Raw genomic sequence first — 23359 nt, forward strand, 5'->3', positions numbered from 1 at the left:
TTTGCTTTCACATGTACTAAGATAGTCGAACTATTTTAGTTGTTTTAGTGCTTATCTTTTTGGGAATGTGCTATAATGATTTTCACTATTCTCTCATGCATTATGACTATTCTCCAGGATACTAGACAAACATTTCCTTGATTATCATTTATAACGACCATCACATTCGATGTGGACTATTTTTCTCGATGTTAAATGCATATTCTCTTATTCATTGGTTTTAGCAACTATCGCATCTGCTGTGGGCTATTCTGTTGGATGTTGGACAATAATTTCTTATTCATGTGTGTCTCTTCATGGGAAGTACTATTACCTCTCACTTAGAGGTCCACTTTTCTCCACCCTTGTTGCACTAAGAGAACCTAGACATAGTTGCGTTGCACACTCACCTTGCTTTACAAAGACAACATTGCATCACTCTCTTGTGCTGATAGCTGGAACCAAGGCAAATCTCTATGTATTTGGCAATCGAGCCATTATACCAGATGGGACTCCTACATGAAACGGTGTGAGCTCTGGTTGGTACTTCGTATCGGGGAGATCCCCTGAATGTTGGTGGGTCTAGCACCGTCCACATTTATGTTGCTAGAAGGAGGGAAACTATATTATATGGATGATTGTCCCACTAAACCCAATCATCCATCTTCTTGTCAAGTAAGTAACGTGAACTCCCTATCCCTTACTCGTAACTTTGAAGTTGATAACTCCTCACTCCTTACGTATGAATGTGAAATTCCATACCATCAAATTCGAGCTCTCTAGCTCATCACCCATCAATTTGAAAAAGTTGTTGGACTGATTTCGAGAGTAATCACTCTTCCATATTCTCAAAACAAGAACAAGACCACCCCCATAGGAGTAGTCATCTCCTCTATTGAAGAAGTGATCCTTGCCACTGTGGAAGAACTAGCACAGGCTATTAAAAAGGAAGAGGAGCCTCTACCCTTTCATTAAGAAGAAGGAGTTGACCCTTACTCTCGGGTTCAAATTGTAGTGGAGGAGGCTAATGGGAAGGAAATGAAGGAGAAAAAGAGGAAGATGAGCCAACATAATTAGAAGAGGAAGAGGAGGATAATGAAGAAGACAACATGGAAGAACAAAATTTGGATTGGATGACATAGGGCCCATTGGCACTTCAGGGTGTCCTGCATAAGATGCCAAGACACATGGGGAAGCTCTTAATGAAATATGACCTTGACAAGAGAGTGAAGGGTGAAGATCATATAAACAATTTTTACCTACATTTGCAAACACTTGAGGTACGTTATGATGACATTGTATGTATATTATTTCCATGTACCTTGGATGGTAGAGCAGTTGTCTGGTACTAGCACATTCCTCCAAACTCCATCCAGAATTGGAAGGAATTCAAAAAGATCTTGCTTGAGAAATTTCCTTAAGATAAGACCCCTTCCATGTTACTGAAGGTGTTGGGTAGTATCAAGATGGAGTACAAGAAAAACATTAAAGACTTCAGTCAGAGGTTCAACCGCATCTTGAAAAAGTTTTCAGACGAAACAAAACCTCATGAATCCATCAACATCGATTACTACACTTATTCCTTGTCAATCAGTATTGTGTAGTTTCTCAAGCAAATTGTGAGACCAACTCTAACATAAAAATATGAAGAGGCTATTTTTGTAGAGAAGGATCTACACACTATTGGAGTCATCACAGATGATGAAGCCACCAAAGAATCCAAAGACACATGTAAGAGGTTTCATAAATCTTTGAGCAAGACTAACGAAAAGGAACCAAATGATATTGAAAGGCTTACTCGTCTCATCAAGTCCGTGACCACCAAAATCGATGAACTTAAACAAAGGACAAGAGAGACTACCATGAGAAGCAAGCTCCCCAAGTTCATGTCTTGAAAGAATGCAACTTCTAGAAGCAACAGAAATCAGTTGACAAAATTTGTGTAGAGTTCCAATATAGCTCTAAACATTAAGAAAATTGGCACATATTCATAATTTGGGTCCCAAAATGAGCATAGTTTGGAGAAGACATGCCCACAATTGAACCAAGGCATGAGAAGTTTGGTTGCGCAATTGTTTGAATCATTCATGGTTGAGGAATAGGCTGAACCCGATGATGAAGAAGAAGATGCTGCTATAGCTCATGAAGCTCCCATCATTGGCCATGCAGTAAAAATATATCATTGTGTTCTTCCGGCCCATAAAAACACTAATGATAAGGAGCCTCTGAGTGATGGTCTGACCCAGAAGCAAAGTAACCAATACAACTTGAGAAGTCTGTGGCCAACCACTATGATTAAGATGCCGAAACATAAATTCATATAAAATCTATTAAGAAAATTGAGTCCTTTGTCTAACTCAATGCAAAACACTCAGAGAAATTTCCGGAAGATTGTTCCAATGAAAAGTGTTTCCACTAGTTGTAAAGACAAAACCATTCCACTAGAAACCATTGTAGAAGACATGAAGAAGGTTCATGCGAACCTATCCCTATGTGAAATCACAAAAATCATGAGCTAGTGGGACATTCTTCTATGAGCGCAAATTTATACCAGTAATGTTACCTATTTAGACAAGGGATCTAGTAAGTCTCTAGACACTGTCACATCTATTCTTAATGAATTCCCCCTCGAGGCTAACTCACTCTTCCCACCATGCTTTTTAACATTTGAAATATTTAGCTTCAATGTACACAATTGCTTCATTTATTCGAGCGCATTGGTAAGTTTCATGCCACTCTCCGCAGCCAAGAAGATCAATGCTCAATGGAATAAGATAGATGCACAGATCATCCAACTGGACAGAAATTGTGTTCTAAAAATTAGTTAGCTTAGGCATGTTATCATCCCGTTATCAAATGACAGATGATTTCATCAGTGCATCAACATTGTAATTGTGTACTTTCTGGAAGCATATGGGGTATTATTAAGAAAATACTAGTCAAGCAAGTTGTAAGGATACTTTATCACTGACTGGACACAACTATGGCTTCTGTACAGAGGCAAGAATAATTAGATCTAGGTACAATCAGAGAGATACATGAAGCACACCTTGACTCCCTTGCATGAACATAACGAGCCATTGGCTTTCGTAGAGCTTGTTTTCTGCAATTATTTTCTAGAAACATAGTTGGAGTGTTATCTTGTAGAGCCATCCCCAGTTCCACTAGACACATAGTTGGGCCTCCTTCCATGTCCAATTAGCGATAATGAAATTTGTACAGTAAGAAGTAGTAATAATAGTAGTATTAGTAGTAGTAGTAGTAGTAGTAGTAGTAGTAGTACTAGTGTGGTAAGAAGTCTTTGTACAAATTATATGTGGACGATGTACTTTGAAGAGTCCAAAACACAGGAGGAATCTAGAGCTAGTTGTCTTTTAATAGACCCATTGCAGAGAAAACCCTTAATATCTAGCCGCTTGGAATTTGAGTGCAATAACAGCACCACAGTGTATGAAGCACTCGTCTTGGGCTTACAAAAAGCAATCAACCTCAATGTTGTTGTCCTAAAAGTGGTAGGTGACTCCAAAATCGTGGTGCGTTAGGTACGTAACACTATACTTTGTGTGTTAGCTCGTCTTAAGAGTTACCAATAAGAGGTATGGGGACTCATCTCTCTTTGAAGGTTTCAATATTTTTTTAGTACCAAGAATGAGTAATGTAGCCGTGGATGAATTTTCAAACATAACTGTTAGGATGCTAGCTTTAAGGGATGGATTTGGTATTAAAATTTTGTATAAACCTTCCCTCCTAGATAACATATCTAAGTTACACATATTTTGAGATGACCAATAGAAACTGTACTTTATGGCCAATGCTAACATATTCAAAGATGCAGCGATTGATGAGGACAAGCATGAGCAGTTTCTGTATGACGTAGCTAGTACAAGCAAAGGAAACCTCATTCCCAAAGGTGTGATATCACTAGAAAAGTTGTATAATCTACAAAACTGTTTCCAGGGACTTGTGAATTCCAAGATCCACAATTCTACATTGTCGCACGAGCAGATCAACTTGGGAACCAAGAAAGATCTGAAGTATGTTAATCTCATTAGTTGTTGTATATTACAAGAGAAAAAAGCTTTTGTCTTCCTATTCAAGATGTACTGGGATGTATTGACATGGATATACGATGATATCAAGACATATGACACCGCAAATAATCTAGCATGTGATACCAATCAAGGAAGGCGCCAAGCCTTTTCAGCAGCAATTAAGGAAATTTCATCCTATGCTTGAGCCCCTCATACAGAAGGAATTGAGAAAGTTGTTGGATGCTCGGGTTACTTACAAGGTGTGACATTCGACATGGGTATCTAAGTTAGTCCCTGTAATGAAGAAGTCTAAGGAAATCTACTTATGCGTAGATTTCGCAATTTTAACATGCCTCAGATAATGATAACTACCCAGTGCCGTCCATGGAGGAGATATTGCAAATAGTATATCGAGCATAAATTTTTTATTTCATAGATGGTTTCTTAGGTTAAAACTAGGTTTTGGTAGCAAATATTGACAGGCTAAAAACTACGTTCCATATTAAGTGGTGCATGTTCGCATTTCGATGAATGTCATTTGGGCTGGGCAATGTAGGTGCAATGTTCCAACGTGCAATAGACATCACATCCCATAGGCTTATTGGATAGAGTGTATTGGTCTATGTTGGGCATGGAATCCCCCCAAGGCAGGTTTTGGGGCTTAAAACCCAAGTTTTGACCAAATCCTTTTGTAAAAGTTCCGCAAATTACAGGCCCAGAGCCTGAAATTACAAAAGAGTCATAGGGTTGTCCACCCTAGTTTTTGTAATGTAATGTTAGCTAGATAGACGTACCCATGGTCCACGGACCATGGGATTGTATAAATAGAGTGAGGCTCTAAGTGTATAGGATAACTAAGAATGGAAGAATGATAAGTCTAAGTGATTGAGTCAAAGTGTAAAAGGTGTCTTTGGGTCGTAGAATAGGAGAAGGCTCTACAGCTGAGTGCGCGGAGGTCTAGTAGTCCACAGCTGAGTGCGCAGACCCCTCCAGCTGAGTGTCCAGGGCAGGTTGAGTCTGTAACCATTGGAAGAATCAATAAAGAAAAGTTTACCATATTTCAGTGTATCGTTTCCTATTTTAATGTATGATTGGGTATAATTTGCAAGTATACTGTTTATTTGCTACAAGAACTCATATGAATGTTTTTTGTAAATAAATATAACACAAGACATGCAAGTACAGAAAGGTACTTAACTGGTATAAGTAAGATCTTGGGTAATAGTGCAGAGCGCTGCTCTAGTGGCGCAGAATCTCCGCAACCCATGGTTAGGGTTATGCCAAGGTAGCATATCAGGGTGTGAGGAATAGGTAAGCGTGCGAAGTGACCCATGCGCAGGGACGAACAGTTGGACCAGTCGAACCTTTCAAACATATCAAGCATGTGGAAACCTGGTTCCAACACCCTCACATACTACTTCAGGTGAGACCTCAGTCCGCACTCTGTGGACTGTTGTCGAAAAGGGCCAGTAGTACAGGGATTTGTTTGGCTAATTAACTCAGAACCTGGGTCAAACCCCAACAAGCCAACAAATGGTTTTGTTTTTGGGACCGGGATCTGCATAGAGATGTCTGATGTCATATCAATGGAATCTGACAAAGAAAGGAATTGAATATTGGTTGGACAGGAAGATTCACAAATTCGGGGTGCAGGAAAATAGGAATCCGTGACTGTCAATGGAAGAGTGGTTAGACTGCTACTTATATATAGAGGTCCATGAAATTTTCTTTGCATCCTTCCCCACTGAGTTATATGAGTGGATCGCGAAGCTAGTAGATAGCAAAGGGAGGTGTAAACTTGACAGACCTATTGTGTGGACTACAGAATTAGTACATAGACTAGAAGCATCAGAACACTGGCTCGATCGAATCATAGGAGGATTCATCACCGAATTCATTGTAGATACTTCAGTTAGTTATAGAGAGACAAAACGATGCTTACTCAAAGGACCGCGAGGTAAGTACGTCAAATCTTTGAACACTTGGATTAAAATGCTACTGTGTGAAAAATGGGTTATGCAAATAAATTGATGTTTGGGTCTACATGAAGTGGGAGAATCTACAAAAAAGAAGGTAGCACAGAACTAGAAACTAGCCCCATGATTTCACCTCTGCGAAGGGGTGAAGAAGAGCTCGCAAAGGCCTCTCCAAGAAGTGCGATCAATCTAATAAGGGAGAGAATTCTGTGCATATCCCCCCCACCCACACCACCGCCAGTTTCACCATCTTCAACTCCGTCTTCATCCATACCACCTCCGCCATCGCCGCAAAGCAGTATGGCAAGTGCGATAAAGCTACCAGTGTTCAATGGAGTAGGGAATGAAGATCCAGACCAGTTTTGGTTTGTGATAAAAGTTTCATGGGAACAATAGGGAGTCACGGATGATAATATAGAGAAGCCAATGTTGGTCAGTGCTCTGTAGGATCATGCGCTGACCTAGTACATTAAGCATTCCGATGACAATCCAAATGCGGGGATCATAGATGTCCAAGCTGTGCTAAACAAAGAATTTATCAGGCCAAATTCAGAGGCACAATTGATTATTGGGTTCAAGGAAATCACAATGCTACCAGGCGAGACCCCTTGGGAGTTGGATTGAAGACTGAACTACACAATTCATGAAGCTAACATGATGTTAATAGATGGGCAACATCACGAATGGTTTGTAGCATCGTTAACACCGCATCTATTGAACACACTATCACAACAAAGGCTAACCACTCAAGCCGATGCCTTGGAGGTCGTGAGGAGATCGCATGAGACCTTGATATAGGATCCCGACCTGGGAGTTTAGCAGATTCACGCGTAGCTGAAAAAATTATGCCTTGAGATGCAGAGTTTGAAATAAGATAGGAAAACCCGCCCAGAGCTGCATGATGAGGTATGGTGTGTAAAATACAAGGGCCAAGGGCACGACAAGGACCACTACCCAGTGTTCATGAATTACCTTGCAGGAGGAAGGCCAATGCCATTAAGACCAGAGGCACGAGGAGGACCGAGCATAGCACTTGCACTATGGTGTGCGATTTGTCAGATAGGAGGAAAGCATGCTACAAATAGCTGCCATCTATTACAGAAGTATACGCAGAATTCACAACAGTTGTTCTGTAATTTCTATAGGTCAGTGGGATGTGATAAGCGCATCTATAGAACTTATGAGCTGATGATGGATCGAACTCATACTACAGAGTTCAGACTGAAACACGGCCCCTAAATGAAAACGCAGGAATGACACGCACCAGATTTCAGGGGCGCAGATGAGGCCGAGGTGGAGGAGGACTAGGAAGAGGTAACAGATAGTTGATATGTTACAATTGCGGAGGGCCAGGGCATAATGCCCATGATTGTACGAATCCTACACGACCATCATGCTTGTATTGTACGTTGTTTGATCATGAAATGTAGGATTGTCCCACATTGATAGAAAGGTTGCATGATAAAGGAGCACTCCATCCTCCTCTGACTTAGAACCTACAAATGATGAGGTCTGAGCCGCGTGGAAGACCCTAATGTAAATATTGTGCTTCAGAGTGGAATTACAACAAGGGATGACAAAGGCAAGTAGCTTGAAGAAAGTACTTGGGTTTGCAAGGCTCAAACAAAGGATCCAGAGTTTGATTTGGAGCGTGCTAAGGAGACCTTCATGCAAGCTAAGAGGAGCTTCACTAATGCCTCCACTTCAAGAAGTAAGGACAAACTCGAGCCAGAAATGGACCCATCGATGCTCAATACGTTCTTGGAGACATGGATGAAGCTGTTGTGCGATAGCAAGGCTATAAAGGGGCTACAAGAACTCATAAGTAGATGCGCTAGGACCGTTCCAGGAGAACAACGTGTAGTTTGGAAGCTCAGGAAGCACACAACACGAACAGGAAGGGAGATGAGATTAATCGTGCAGATTGGGGAATATGAGATGGACCAAGTGATTCTAGATATAGGATCGGACGTGAACGTCCTGCCAAAGAAGACATGGGAGCGCATGGGTAGGCCTGCACTACAATGGTATCCTATCCAACTATGAATGGTGAACCAGCAAAATATCCTACCTATGTAGAGATTGCAGGGAATCATAATAGATATCGAAGGAGAAAGCGTGGTAGCAAAATTCGAAGTGATAGAGATTGTTGATGAAAATAATCCCTACCCAGCGCTATTGGGAATAGATTGGGCCACTGAAATGAATGGAGTGATAAATATGAAGAAGCACAAGATAATTTTTGAGAAAAAGTCTCTATGCATAGTGGTACCCTTAGACCCTGCAGAAGGATCGCGCTACATGGAGCCAGTGCATCACTACAATAGCGGTGACGATTTGGACTGCATCTACAAGATAACTGCGCAGGAGAAAGACTTGGTAAATCCAACCGTGGATGGCTAAATATCATGGGAGTGTGAAAGCTCCTGCACATCAGATTTTGACAAGGAGATAAACGATGGCAGAACAAGTTACACGAGGTAACCACGCTCAACTATAACATGATGACAAGATCGTTGCGTTGTGTAGCAACAGAGGTAAGAGATCTACCTACGTATGACAGGTTAAGTGAGGTGGATGACTTCCTGAACAGATTTGAAATAGAAGTGCTAGAACAGTGATGCTTCGACGCTCTGAAATGGGTATTGTGAGTCACGCTCGCACGGTGGTGGGGTACGCACCAAGGAAGTTTTGAGGACTGGTGCGACTGTAGAAGAATGATGCACATGTGGTTTGGGAAGCCTTAGATATGATTAGCAGACAAGATTGTCTGATGAAACGGTTCACATACCCACCTATCCAGGTGGATATAGACATATGGTGCGAAACCTGCACGAATGCACATAGTCCTCGCGGTAGGAGACATGATTAGTAAGTAGGTGCTGGCAAGACAATGGTGTGAATGACCCCTTCAGTTGGGACCATGGAGTATGGAAAGACCAAGTGCGTAGAAGGATATCCACGCAAAAGCCTTTAATAAAGTATGCGAAGCACTGAAAAAGGTCCACAATGTGAATTAGACTGACTGGGACCCGCACGTACTAGCGGTTATATGGGCTTATAGGACCGCGAGAAAAAACTTTACCACGTAGGCACTGCCAAGGATGGAGTATGAAGAAAATGCTATAAGTGCTATAGCATCTGAAAAGCCTAGACCAGCACCGGTAGATATGATAGTTTGCAAAACCTTGGAAGAAGAAATCAAACAGCGAAATTTTAGGCTCCAAGAACTTGAGAAAGAAATGGTACGATTAAGGAAGAAAAGTTCTCTAGTAGACACAGAATCCAAGAAGTTTGAAGATGTGATAAAGGAAGATTTTATCAGAAAAAAACCAGGGTGATAAGACAAGATGCACATGATCGCACTGACGAGTGTGAGGACTATCAACGTGAATTGATCAATCTGATGCCTTGGCTTGGACCGTGCATTACTAAGTGAATCAACCAGGGTAGCGCGTTGCAGATGATAAAATGCGCGACGCTGCCCGTAACAATAAGAGGTGGGTATTTTCTAGGAAAAGTGATGGATGATAGGATGAAACTCTATACAGGTGGTGTGACCACCTGACTAGATGAGGGAAGTACAACCTTAGCACTCCATGTAGTTGAAAGGAGGCACAGGACTATAAACTATTCTGTCTGGGAGCTGCGCGATGTTGGAGCTACACACAGAAGCAAAGAGTCACAAGGTCCACGACCGCGCACAAGGGGTTGCATTGCCACATGGGTTGGCCAGAAAGAGACTATTGAAGTCACTATTCACAATGGGATGCTCGAATTGAGAACAAATGGAGTGTGTGGTAGGCATTTAAGATGCGATTTATGGGAAATATTTGGGAAAATCTGCTCCCAAGGGAGCATTAATGAACCAGCTTTGGGGGAAATGGTCGAATTCAAATTCAAAAAGTGCTATAAATTACAAAGGGCTACCCAACAAACAACACTTGGTGATTTTCGAATTGAGCTATTGAGCAAAGCCCTCTTTATTCTGTGTCGAGCATTGATTGAGCCCTTGCGTTCATGAGTGATAGATCTCTGGATGGACACGATGGCAGCAACTGAGGAAGTTATGGAAATAAAAAAAATGACCGCCAAAGAGGCCACACAGGCCCTAACTATGGGTGATGCCCCAGAAGGTGACAAGATTGTGGCAGAAATCTCAAAATCACCGCACACGCCAAGACCAAAGAAGGACAAACAAGTGATGGTTCTCATACATGTGTCCCTACGGAACCCACTACACACCAAGCTATTAATGGAAGAAAAGGGGAAGGCCATTAGCATAGAAACCGATGAGGAATAAGAAGACCTGGAGGACCTTATCATCGAAGAAGACGAGGGCGAAGGCATGGAGGAGGAAACTGAGCCTACGCACCCTCCAACAAAGTTGCCTGCCTATGTCCCCCCATGGAAAGGGAAGGCTAAAGTGCCCAAGGACCTTAATGAGACCAAGAGCTCACTCCAGGCCCTGCTCCTCCTAGATAACATCATTTTTGATGGCATACACTTGGGACAGGTGTCGAGCTTAAAATTTGAAGATTGGGACCTCGATGACCATGAGAAGTTCCCTCATCTTGAGATTGCACACCTCAAGAAGCTTAAGCAGAACACCTTGGCGGGGGTTATGGAATTAGAGTCGTAAAAGTGTTTGCATGGAGTGGAAAAGGTAGGGCTACTTAACTTGCTCTGGGTGCCACATTTCCACCACACCCCAATAACAATTTTCATCATTAGGCAGCTGCTCTGCCTGGTGCATGGTGGGTGTTTATGGCTAGAGGAGTCCATCCCCATCACGTAAGACTTGATTCACTACATTACCTACCTGTCGTGCAAATGAAGGGACCCCACAGACATCTTGGAGGGGAAGAGTAGTGACTTGGCCATCGCGGAGGCCATGAAGAAGAAGTACAAGCTGGAAAAGAAGGAAAAGGGCTACGCCATATCTAGCATCAATGAAAAAGCAGTGAAAGTGGCGACCCAAATACTGGCTAGTAAGGTTATGCGCAAGTGCCACGCGGACGAGGTACTCACGCCGGTGGTAGCACTGGATGAGTAGTGTGTGGAGAGGGTCCAATTTAACTGGTACGAGTTCCTCTGCAAACATTTCCTAGAAAATTGTTGCGAGGCCTAGGAACAAGGAAAAAAATTCCACTATGCATGGCTTTTGTTATCCATAGTACTCGTGGTCGTGGAATTACTAGAGGATAGTCAAGTCCCCATAATTGATAGGGATCTGCGAGAGGCCGCGAAGTAAGCTTCTCTTTGGGCCACAAATGATGAAAATAGGATCCGCAACAGCAAGATATTCTGGGTGCTCATGGAGATGAACCTAAAAATGGGGATCAACCACAAGCCGTGGTTGTCACCCACTGTCCACAACAGCCTGCATATTTTTGCAGAGTCTAAAGCAGACATCCATAGCATATACATCACAGCACGCAAGGACCTGACCAAGAAATGGAGGGAGCTACCCTTTGTAGCCACGGATGATGTGATCTTCAATGTACTAGAGACATGGCCACTGGAGTGGTGTGCTCCAAACATTGTGTAAATAGAGAAGTCAATGGTGCAGAGGAGGAAAGACGAGGCCAAACTACACATGGCATTGTTGAAAGAGAAAAGAAGGAAGGAGACAGCGGCAGTAGAAGCATAGGAGGCACAGGACGCTATATAGATAGCAACTGAACACGAAAAGGCTGCAGCAACAACAACAATGCAAGAGGTAGCCGCAAAGGCGCACAAGGGCTAAACGTCGCCTTCACATGGGTAAGAAGCAGAGGAAGAAGAGGGAGGCACGAACACACAAACCATGTCAACACAGTTGAAGCACCAACACCCGACCGAGTGGACAAGGCTATGCAAGAAGGTCAAGGCATCGAAGTTATTTATTGACCCGATCACCCTAATCGAGGGTGATCTGCATGACATCAGTAAGACAGTTCGCGATGTCACCTCTGAGGCCCTCCAAAATTTTATGCAAGAGAACCAAATTATGTTGGGGGCCCTAAGAGTGTAGCTGCAAGAGTTGCAGATGCGCACTCCTCAGGCTGGTACTTTTTCAACCAGCCTCACAGTTGGAACAATGGAAGCATAATAGATGTTGCGTGCTCGGATGATGAATACCATAGTACTGCCAGAAGGGGAACTAGTGACAACAAATGAGGCTGGTAGGCCTACGGTTAGCGAGTTGAAGGGTCTCGACATCAACATTGTTGCACTCCTGTGGGAGACCTTATACGTTCTGTAGGATGGGATAACTATAGAACTATGGGGTAGGGAGAGCTGTGCACTGCAAGTCCCCAGTGAGCAGAAAATAAACATGGAACAATTGAGCTTGTAGCGCGAGGAAGTGGTGTAGCAGAATTGACAACTGGTACAAGTACTAGATGAAGCTTGTCAAAGCATCCCTGAGATGTTCGTTGCAGTAGACACGCCACCAGAGGCGCGCATGACAAAGGTTCAGCTAGTGATGAACCTTCAGATTACTGAGCTGCGGCTAAAGGCACAGCTGTCCACCCCTCCAAAAGTTAGAGAATAGGGTGCCAGCGCTATTATAGTGGGACTGGATGATATTAGCAGTGCAATGTGAGACTGCACCAACATGTTGAAAGAGTCATTTAAGGTCCTTATGAATCTACAGAAGGACCCCAACATCCAATGCTTAGAGAGAGAGGTGCGAGAACTCCAACAACAGTATGACAGTGTCAATGGAACTGTGAAGATGGTGGCCTTGACTCAGAGGCTCACGCAGATGCAACATGCCAAAGCGCTGAAAGGACAGGTGGACGCAAAACGACACAAGGAAGCAGTCTTGAAGGTGTGCATTCAGCCTTAGATCAACGAGGCCTTCACCATCATAGCATAAATTGAAGGAAAGCTTGCATAAATGCAAGGGATATAGGCACAGATGCAGAGAAGAAGTTCTGAAACTGCGATCTCGGAAAAATGAGTACAACAGATCCAGAAGGTAGGAGCTGAGTGCGCTGTCGACCTTGTAGTAGTTTGAGCAGAGTTGGAAGGACTCCGCGTGAAGATCTCCGCGCCGAGAGAGTGACTTGAGGGCGAGTCACAATGTTTGTGTTGCGGGCCTGTTGGGCATGGAATCCCCCAAGGCATGTTTTGGGGCTTAAAGCACAAGTTTTGACCAAATCCTTTTGTAAAACCTCCACGAATTGCCAGTGTGAAGCACAAAATTATAATAGAGTCATAGAGTTGTCCACCCTAGTTTTTATAATGTAATGATGATTGGATATACCTACCCATGGTTCACAGACCATGGGATTGTATAAATTGAGCGAGGCTCTAAGTGTATAGGATAACTAAGAATCGAAGAATGATAAGTCTAAGTGATTGAGTCAAAGTGTAAAAGGTGTCTTTGGGTCATAGAATAGGAGAAGGCTTTGTAGCTGAGTGCATAGAGGCCTAGTAGTCCACAGCTGAGTGTGTGGACCCCTGTAGATGAATGCGTAGGGTAGGTTGAGTTTGTAACCATTGGAAGAATCAATAAAGAGAAGTTTACCATATTTCTCTGTATCTTTTCCTATTCTAATGTATGATTGGGTATAATTTGCAAGTATACTATTTATTTGCTGCACGAACTCATATGAATGTTTTCTGTAAATAAATATAATGTAAGACATCCAAGTATGAAAAGGTAATTAACTGGTATAAGTAAGATCTCGGGTAATAGCGTAGAGCACTACTGTAACGGCACGGAAGCTCTGTGAGCCCTCGTTAGGGCTACATGAAGGTATCATATCAGGGCGTGAGAAATAGGGAATTGCGCGAGGTGACCTGCATGTAGGGATGAATAGTTGGACGAGTTGAACCTCTCAGACATCTCAATGGTGCAAAAACCTGGTTCCAGCACCCTCCCATACTACATCGGGTGAGACCTCAGTCCATGCTCCGCGGACTATTGCCAAAAAGAGCCAGTAGTAGATGGATTTGTTTGGCTAATTAACTCTGAACCTGGTTCAGTCCCCAACAAGCCAACAATTTACCTCGATGATGTGACAACCTTTTCCAAACAACAATCGTACAACCTGTGCCACTTGAAGAAAACAATTTAGTGATGCTGAAAATATGGGATATCCTTGAATCCCACGAAGAGTATATTCGCAGTGCCCAAGGGTAACCAGCTTGGAAATATTATTTCTAAAAGTGGGATCAAGGTAGATCTGGATAGGGTTTGGACCATCACGCAAATTCCCCACCTGGTGAACAAGAAAGCTATGGATTCTTTCTTGGGGAAGATGAACTTCTTGAGAAATTTCATCTACAACTATGCTTAGATCGTTATACCAATACAGAAGATGATCAAGAAGGACACCATCTATAAATGGGATAAAAGTGAAAATGACGTGTTCGCTCGTATTAAGCAAGAAATAGTAGAAGCACCAGCGTTGTACAACTGAGACTGTAGCAAACACTTTTTGCTCTACACTTTCTCTTCTGATACCTCTCTTGTGCTTGTGCTCATTCAGAAGGATGAGTTGAACAATGAATCACCTATCTCCTTCATGAGCTTGAGCCTGCAAGGATCAGAGCTCGACTAACCCGCCGTGGAAAAACAATATTATGCAATATACAAGGTGGTAAATCACCTCAGGCCCTATCTATTGAAAAACCATTATATTGTCTTTTTTCTACACCGACCGGTCAAATCACTGCTTATTCAACAAGAGCTAGGTTAAAGAAGCTAGAAATGGATGATTTGATTATAGGAATATGATCTTGACATCAAACCAGTTCACACCATCAAGGGTCATGGTCTTTGCAAGTTAGCAACATAAGTAGTCAATGTAAAAGAGGAAGAATAAGAGCTTGTAGGATGGGAGCAAGAGATTGAAATGTATAATGTTGAGCGAGCCTCCCCCACTTTAGATGGAAACTCTAGGTACGAAAATTTGCACCAATACCTTGAGCATGGCACCATGCTGTCTCGCTTCTCTATGCAGCAGAAGAGGGAACTTTGAATCAAAGCACTATCGTATTATTTGGTGCATTATGTTCTATTAAGAAATCACCATAATGGGATATTTCTTAGGGATTTGGAGGCACATGATTTAGATAAGGTTCTACGTGATCTCCATGACAAACTAGCTCGGGGACACTTCGCAAGAAACACTACATCACACAAGGTCATTCGGGCCAGTTTCTACTGGCCTACATTATTCAAAGATGAGCATGCCTGTGTTTGCAAGTGTCGAGTTTGTCAGAGGCGTGTTGGAGAAAATTAGAAGTGAGCAGCTAGGTTGCAGCACATTTTAGTGGAAAAATTGTTCCAATAGTGGGGCTTGGATATCATTAGGGAAATTTTCCCTCATTCATCGAAGCAACACAACTATAGTTTGACTCCTACAAATTATTTCATGTGGTGGACAGAGAAAATTTTGCTAAAACAAGTGAATGATCAGGAAGTCATCAACACTCTGTAGCATAAAATCATCTACAGGTTCGATGTTCGTACGTCACTTTTCTTTACAATGAAACATACTTTTCATCGTTAAAAATTTATGATTTTGAATTGGAAAATGATATTATATTGAAACATTTTGCTAATTATTATCCATAGGGAAATGGTCTTGGTAAATCCACAAATAAGAACCTCATCCATATCATCAGAAAGACCATATTCTTTGAGCAGTGAAACTAGCACTCTGATTTGGTGAATGCCTTATGGGATGACCAAGTGATGCCTAAACCTTCTCTGAACACCTCCCCTTACTTCCTGGTGTACATAAAATAATCCATTCTCTCATCAAAAATATACTTTCATGCTCTCCAATTTGCCCAAGAATCCCATGGCAAGCCACATCTTTTAGTTCACCATTGGATGGACATGTTGCACAAGATATAGGAAGAAAGTTTGAAAGAAAAAGATTTTTTTTTCACTCCATCAAAGTCATACCAAGAGACATTTTTGTAGAACTTCTGCTGGGAAGAATAGTTTTAGTGGGGTTGACTTAGTCTTCAATGGGGACAAAGCCCACGAGGAAAAAGGAAAACGCACTAAGTTTCAATCCATGTGGATTGGTACTTACACATTCCATGAAAAGCTTGGCCAACACACATATCATCTTCAATCACTTGACAAGAAGATTTATTCTCTCCCTCTCAATGGCCATGAATTAAAACAATATTTCCAATAACGATTCAGGGATATGCCCCACACTATGTACAAAGTCTTTTTTTGTTTGTTGTTATGTTTTCTTTAGTTTTGTGTTGTTTTTGTTATGTAAATAAGTGTTGTATCTTACTATGTTGTGGCTTCCATGTCTGTGTGTGGCTGAATTTCAAAGAGTCTTGTGACACTATATTGCTTGGCTAGTCCTGTGTCCATCTTCCTTATATTGGTTGCATCTTTTGGTTGATGAAGTTCTAATGAAAAATACGATCCGTCCATAAGGATATTTTTCATCCAACCATGAACCTGTGTCTAGTCCAGGAACCTCATGCCTATACTCAATTTTCTGGTTTGATGTTTTCAAGCTTATCCAACTAGTAGAAATGGAGAGGGGGAAAATATAAATGAGAAATCATAAATTAGAGGTCTTATATGCTTCTCTGAAGGAAAAAACTCTTCTGCTCTCAATAAGTTGGGATCCCTCTTCTACCCCAAAATAAATATGTGTCGATGCACAGTTCTCTTTAAATAAATAAATAAAGATGAAAGAAGTGAAAGGCTTCCTACATAGAGAGGTGAAGAAAGAAACTCCACCAGGGTATTGTCTAGGATCACTGATAGTGGAGAAATTCTCATGTTCTTGCGTGACTCAGCTATGGTACTGTTTAGGCCTACTGGTAGCAGAGCAACACTAGAGATGAAAAACTATACTCTGAAAATATCAAGCTCATGAGCTAAATTACATTTCCCAATTCGAAACATTATGATCAACTAAGAAGGTACATAGGGGACCATGTCTTCCCATGGTGTAAATGGAGAAGCCAAAGTATTTTTCATGATGAATCAATACATCGTGAAGGACCAAGGCCCTACACAAAAAAACTAACCAAGACAGAGAAGCTGGAACTCAACTAGTGTGTCGCCATGTGTTGTAGCACTGCAACACCCTCCAAAATTTTGGCTTGCACTCAAATTTTAGTGCCTTCCTTAGTCTTTCCCTTGATTGTTGCAAACACTTGAGCCCATTTCAGGAGATTCTTAGAGTCCTTTCACTGCTTTTTCTTATTTCATCAACTATCAACTTTTCGCATGTTTGATTTTTTTTTTCCCATGCTTGTAGACCTTTTCTGGTGGTTTCAAAGGTTGGTATTTGTGTATTCAAGTTGTCCTAGTTATGTAAAGACTCATCACACTCATACACAATGTTTTTAGCACTCTCACAAAAGTGTCATCACGATCATCCTAAAGTCTATCTCAAGTGGCGCACTTGCCGCTTCCTATTATGAGATAGTCACACAGAGGGTAATGCTTTGTCTTCTTGTTCTGGTGGTATAGGTTGTCATATGATTGAAGTATGAAAAGTGTGTGGTCACAAGTTCAATTTATTCATGGGTTCATATTCCTCTTGCACCTTGCCATTATTTTTGAAAATCTTCCTAACCGGGCAACTTAGCTTCATTGAACCCCAACTCAACTGTGAACTGTGCAGTCTCAACCCTCAATGATGCAACCTTGCTGCCTAGAAATGTGTAATGCACAGTCCCTATCCCCCATGCAAATTCTAGAGCTCAGAAACCTCCCTTCACCCCTGAAATTACACAACAGTTCGTCTGAGTCTGACTTGAGCTATGCACTTCAGAACCCTAGTCCTGAAGCTCCTCCCTTTGTCTGCAGGAACCCCAAAATGTGTATAGAACCCAACCTCCCTTTCTTCCAAACTTTGCAGAAGAATCCCCTAGTTTCCTCACTCAGTTGGAGCTCACTGACTTCATGAACTCCATAGATCTATCCTCTAGGTCTCTCTTCTGCGAGCTCTTCGTGCCTCTAAAAACTGTGCAAATATGTCTCCTAGAGTCCCATCCTGCACTAGCCACCAATTGTCTCAATTGTGCAATCTTAACTCCTAGTGGCCATTACGCAACCCCTCCCATCCCCCCATGAGGACTATGCTCAGAAGTTCCTCAGTTAAGCTTGAGCTATGCTCTGCACAGTCTCATTGATCAACCTCTCTCCCTATCACCTGGAACTATACAATGCACAATCACTGGGCCCTCTTTCTGTCACCTGTCTCAGGCTTAGTTCTTGGATAACAATACACCATCTTAGACTAGGTATTTTTCAAATTGATTTCATCCCGTCATGAGTGAACTGCACGAACATGTACATTGTCAAATCACGACAAGATGATGAAGAAGGAGAAGAACATGGAAACATTCCTGAAGACTCACCTACAGCTGGGCGGACAAAGGATCCTATCAAGAGCAAGCAAAAGGAACACATGTATGCAACCACCTCTCAATACCAAAGATCATTGAAGACCTTGCATCGTCAAGCTATGTAGAGGGGAAGAGAAATAATATCCAGGAACACATAAATAACTCAGCAGCAACAATGACTTGACATTTCCACATCATCAAGCTAGTCCATCTCAGTAGTGCCATGTCAAGTTGTGTCATGAGTTTTCAAAGGGCACATCATTATTATGGGCCATGTATATTGTAAATCAAATGTATTGTAAAGTGGAATTCCAAAGGACACACATGAATATGAAGATCCATGTCAGTTAAAAATTCATAAGAAGTTGAACAGTCATGATGGTAGTTAAAGAGTCACAAGGGGAAAGCACCACTCCTTGGTTATATATACCTCATCATTGTATGACCAAAAGAACAAAAGAGATCAGTCAGTTCCTTGAGGAGAAAGGAGTGGCTCCAATGTCCCACTACTGGAACTAGTGATGTATAATGTAAATATGTGTCTTAGAAAGTTTTATTAATTACAGAAGCCCTTTCAAGCCAACACGTTTCCATGCATGACTTATTGATGCTCGTAAGACTATTTATGAGCATTTGCATTTCATGTTTACTTTCAAATGTACTAATATAGTTGAACTATTTCGGTTGTTTCAGTGCTTATATTGTTGGGAATGTGGTATAATAGTTGTCTCTATTGTCTCATCCTTGTGGACTATTCAACGGGATACTAGACAGAGATTTCATTGATTATCATTTATAACGATTGTCACATTGGCTATGGACTATTCCACTCGATGGTAGACAGATCTTATCTTGTTCATTGTTATGAAACCAACTCACACAAAGATAGAAAAGAAAGATCAACACCTTAGAAATGAGCCTCTTCGAGGGGGAAACCTCCTTTACATTACACAAATGAACAATTCTTCGATGATACAAAAGACAAGACCTCCTTTCTATATATAGGAGTCTAAGGGATCATAAAATAATAAAAGTCGTTGTAACAATAATAATGTAAGGGAACAATAATAACAATAGTGGGCTTCTATGGGGCACAATAATAACAATATGGGGACTGCATGGGCACAACAATATAATAAGGGGGTTGTACTAATAACAATATGGGTTTACACTAGTAGTATAGGGACCTAACATGCCCATCTCCTTCAAAAAGTGTTGTACTCAACGCTTCAGTAGTTGTTGATGCTTTTGTATAAAATTTTTGTCCTCCCATGTGGAATCTTCAGAGGGTAAGTTCTTCCACTCGATGAGATACTCTGAAATTGATTGATTTCATAGCTATCAGGTTCTTGTTTCTGTGACTGGTCGAGGTTCCAATATGATTTTTCCTTCCACGTCAAGTTCTAGCAATTTTTTTGAACTAGGATCTTCGACAACGTTTGAATGAGTGGCCACACTTCCTCATCCTTCTTTCATTCATCCCTTGCTTCGTTTATCCAATATGGTTGGATAATAGAAATAGCATAAAACAATGCTTTCACATCCTCATCCTTTCTTGAGAGTGCATCTGCAACAATATTTTTCTTCCCTTTTTTGTAGATGATTTCAAAGTCATAACCCAACATATTTGTGACCCATTTTTTCTGTTCTTCTAGAGATAATCTTTGTTCTATAACATATTTAAGACTATCATGATCCATTTTTATCTTGAAGTGTCTTCCCATTAGTTAAGCTCACCATTTCTTAAGTTCATGTAGTATTGCCAACATTTCCTTATAAATAGCTTGCTTGAGATGTAGTCGTAAAAATAACCAATCACCTACATCGAAATTTCTTTCACTGCGATGTTGAAATGACTATTGTTTCATTCGATTCTGTACCAAAATGGCGTTATCCTTTAAAAGTTGGAGAATTTGTTGTTGATGCTCGATGTGATCTTTCATTGCTTGAATATTTTTCTTCTTGATATGTCCTTCTACCTTGAGAGTTTGAGGAGTGGTAGTTTCTTCCAATGCATTACAAGATATGGCCAAATTCATTTCTCGATGCTCGATGTGATGTTTCACTTCTTGAACATTTTTCTTCTTGATATGTCCTTCTACCTTGAGAGTTTGAGGAGTGATAATTTCTTCCAATGAATTACAAGATATGGTCGGATTCATTCTTGATGCTCGATGTGATCTTTCACTTCTTGAACATTTTTCTTCTTGATATATCCTTCTATCTTGATAGTTTGAGGAGTGTTAATTCCCACCAATGCATTACAAGATATGGTCGGATTCATTTCTTCTTTCTCGATGTGATCTTTCACTTCTTGATTTTTTTTCTTCTTGATATGTCCTTCTATATTGAGAGTTTGAGGAGTGGTAATTCTTGCCAATGCTTTACAAGATATGGTCGAATTCATTTCTTCTTTCTCTAGGTTTGGTTCCTAGTGTATATCATCTTCTTTTGACATTTCTTGATCCTTTTCCTCCTCCTCTTCACAATCAATGTAAAATAATTTCTTCTTAGCACACTTATGACCTTTAATGTATTTTTTATCACAATTGTAACAAATACTTTTTGCTTCTTTTTCTTCCAATTGTTGTGGTGTCAACCTTGTAGGTTCTGGAAGGCTAGGAGAAACAACACTTCCATCGTTATAGTTGTGAGGGATAGACTTCTTTGTTTCCATACTTTTTCTTTCCACTTTTCTTTCCAACCTGAATGCATTCTCCAACGAATCAGGCTCCCAAAGACTAACCCCATGTTGAATGTTATCCTTTAAAGTCCGTATAGAGACATCAATCCTCTGCTTCTCTGGAATATCATTTTCCCTTATATTCAATTTTTGAAAGTCCTTAATGTGCTCTACCATTGAACACTTTTGTTTGAGATTTATCAATTGGCTAAAGAAGGTGTTTCTCTTTGTATCCTCATAATGTGCTATCATTTCCTCCATGAAGATTGACCACATAACAACTGGTTTATGAGAAAAGAAGCCATTTATACCATAAAAATTGATTTGGTTCTAAATATGAAGATGCAATACATACCTTTTGTAGTATTTGCACGTCATGTAGGTCAAAATATTGCTCCATCTGTAGTATCCAATTTATCAGATCCTTACCATCAAAATTCCTCATATCACTTTTTCTTGATTTTAGGAGCTCGATGTTGAAATGACTATAACTCTATAATTTCAGATCTCCAAGTTCTTAAATCTTATCTACCAGTAACCCTCTGCGTTCTCTTTCTAACTACAAGTCTGATCAAGATTGGATTCTGAAAGGAAGAGTTATGTCAAATCTCCCATGATGACCTGATTATAGACTGATTCAAAAGAGTGCATGTGTATGAATTTCCATGTGTCAGTGTTTCAACCTAACGATCTAAAAAATATAAAAATAAAACTACAGTCTTTCCTCTTTCTGTAACTTCTTACAAAATGTCAATCTGATGCTTAGAGAGAAAGTTATGAAGATTTTCCCAAGGTCACCTGTTTACAATGTAATTTTGGAGTCTCAAAAAACCCTAAGTTCCTCATATTAGATCTCCTAAAATATAGCGAAACAAGATCTTAAATTCAGACCCAAGGTCTAGATTGATTTCTTCTCAAATGGGTTTTTTTTTACCTTCTGAAACTTCATAGAGAAAATGTTATAGCAAAAATTCCATGATGCCCTGTTTGGAGCAGGGAAACCCTAGAATCCAAAGCTCTAATACCAAATGTTTTGAAACTAGCTCACAAAAAGATAGAAAGGAGAGATCAACACCTTCAAAATAAGTCTCTTTGAGGGGGAAACTTCCTTTACATTACACAAATGAACAATTCTTGGATGATACAAATGAAAAGATCTCCTTTCTATATACAGGAGTCTAAAGGGTCATAATATAATCAGAGCTGACATAACAATAATAATGTAAGGGTACAATAATAACAACAGTTGGCTTCTATGGGGCTTAATAATAACAATATGGGGACTACATGGACACAAAAATATAATAAGGCGGTTATACTAATAATAATAAGGAGTCACACTAGTAGTATAGGGACCTAACATTCATTGGTTTTAGTGATTGTCACATCCGCTGTGGACTATTCCATTGGATGTTGGACATGCATTTCTAGTTCATGTGTGTCTCTTCATGTGTGGTACTATTGCCTCTCACTTAGAGGCTCACTTCCCCCAGCCCCCCTTTTGTAGTAAGAGAACCTATATATAGTTGCATTGTACACTCACCAATCACACTCACCTTTGTTTTCGAGGATACCATTACATCACTCTCTTGTGCTGACAGCTAGAGCCGAGGCAAATCTCTAAGTATTTGGCAACCAAGCCATTATATCAGATGAGACTCCTACACCAAACAATGTGAGGTCTAATTGAGACTTCATATTGGGGAGATCCCTTGAATGGTGACGGGTCCATCACTGTCAACATAATCATAGAAAATAAAAATATTCTTCAAATAAGAAAGAAAATGTCGACTATAATAAGAAAAAATAAATGGTTATACAAGTTTGGTTAGTTTTAATTAAACGTTTTATAAACCATGATAATCTCACTGTCACTATCCATACTAAGTAGAAGTAAAAATATCACTCTCTCTCTTAATCAAAAATAAAATATTTCCATATTCATATCAAAATCATAATCTTATATCAACTTTATAGAAAAATAAACCTTAAAAGAAACCTTGTATTTTCGGTTTTTTAATATGAGAAAGTTATATGATTTTTAGACTTTTTAAAAATATTTTAGTGCATGATTTAAATACACTATTCAAATATGCATGTTAACTATTTTATTTATACTCACTTCACACAAATGTATATATAGATATACATAAGAGGAGAAAGTAAAAGAAATTTAGTGTTGATTAAAATAAAATATTTAAATACAAAAAGTAATTAAACATTAAAAAAATTCAATTACCTCATAATAAAAATAATAATAAGGATATATATAATTAATTTAATCCTTGATATAAAAATAATATGTAGCATTTAAAACTACTATTAATAATAAAAGAAATCAATGA

At 40.3% G+C, this 23359-nt stretch overlaps 1 protein-coding gene across 1 annotated transcript in view; it reads right to left on the bottom strand.

Moving 5' to 3' along the window:
- LOC149194019 (putative LRR receptor-like serine/threonine-protein kinase RKF3) overlaps positions 1-6272 on the bottom strand; it is a 30731-nt gene extending 24459 nt beyond the window's left edge. Inside the window, exon 1 of the mRNA XM_089407506.1 lies at positions 6213-6272. Within this exon, the coding sequence (XP_089263632.1) occupies positions 6213-6272 (60 nt within the window). The remainder of the gene's footprint in view (positions 1-6212) is intronic.
- Positions 6273-23359: the final 17087 nt, after the last annotated feature.

Source organism: Pinus tabuliformis, chromosome 2_2 (assembly GCF_031772625.1).
Source record: "Pinus tabuliformis cultivar Carrire ecotype Pingquan chromosome 2_2, CPIR1, whole genome shotgun sequence".
NCBI lineage: Eukaryota > Viridiplantae > Streptophyta > Pinopsida > Pinales > Pinaceae > Pinus > Pinus tabuliformis.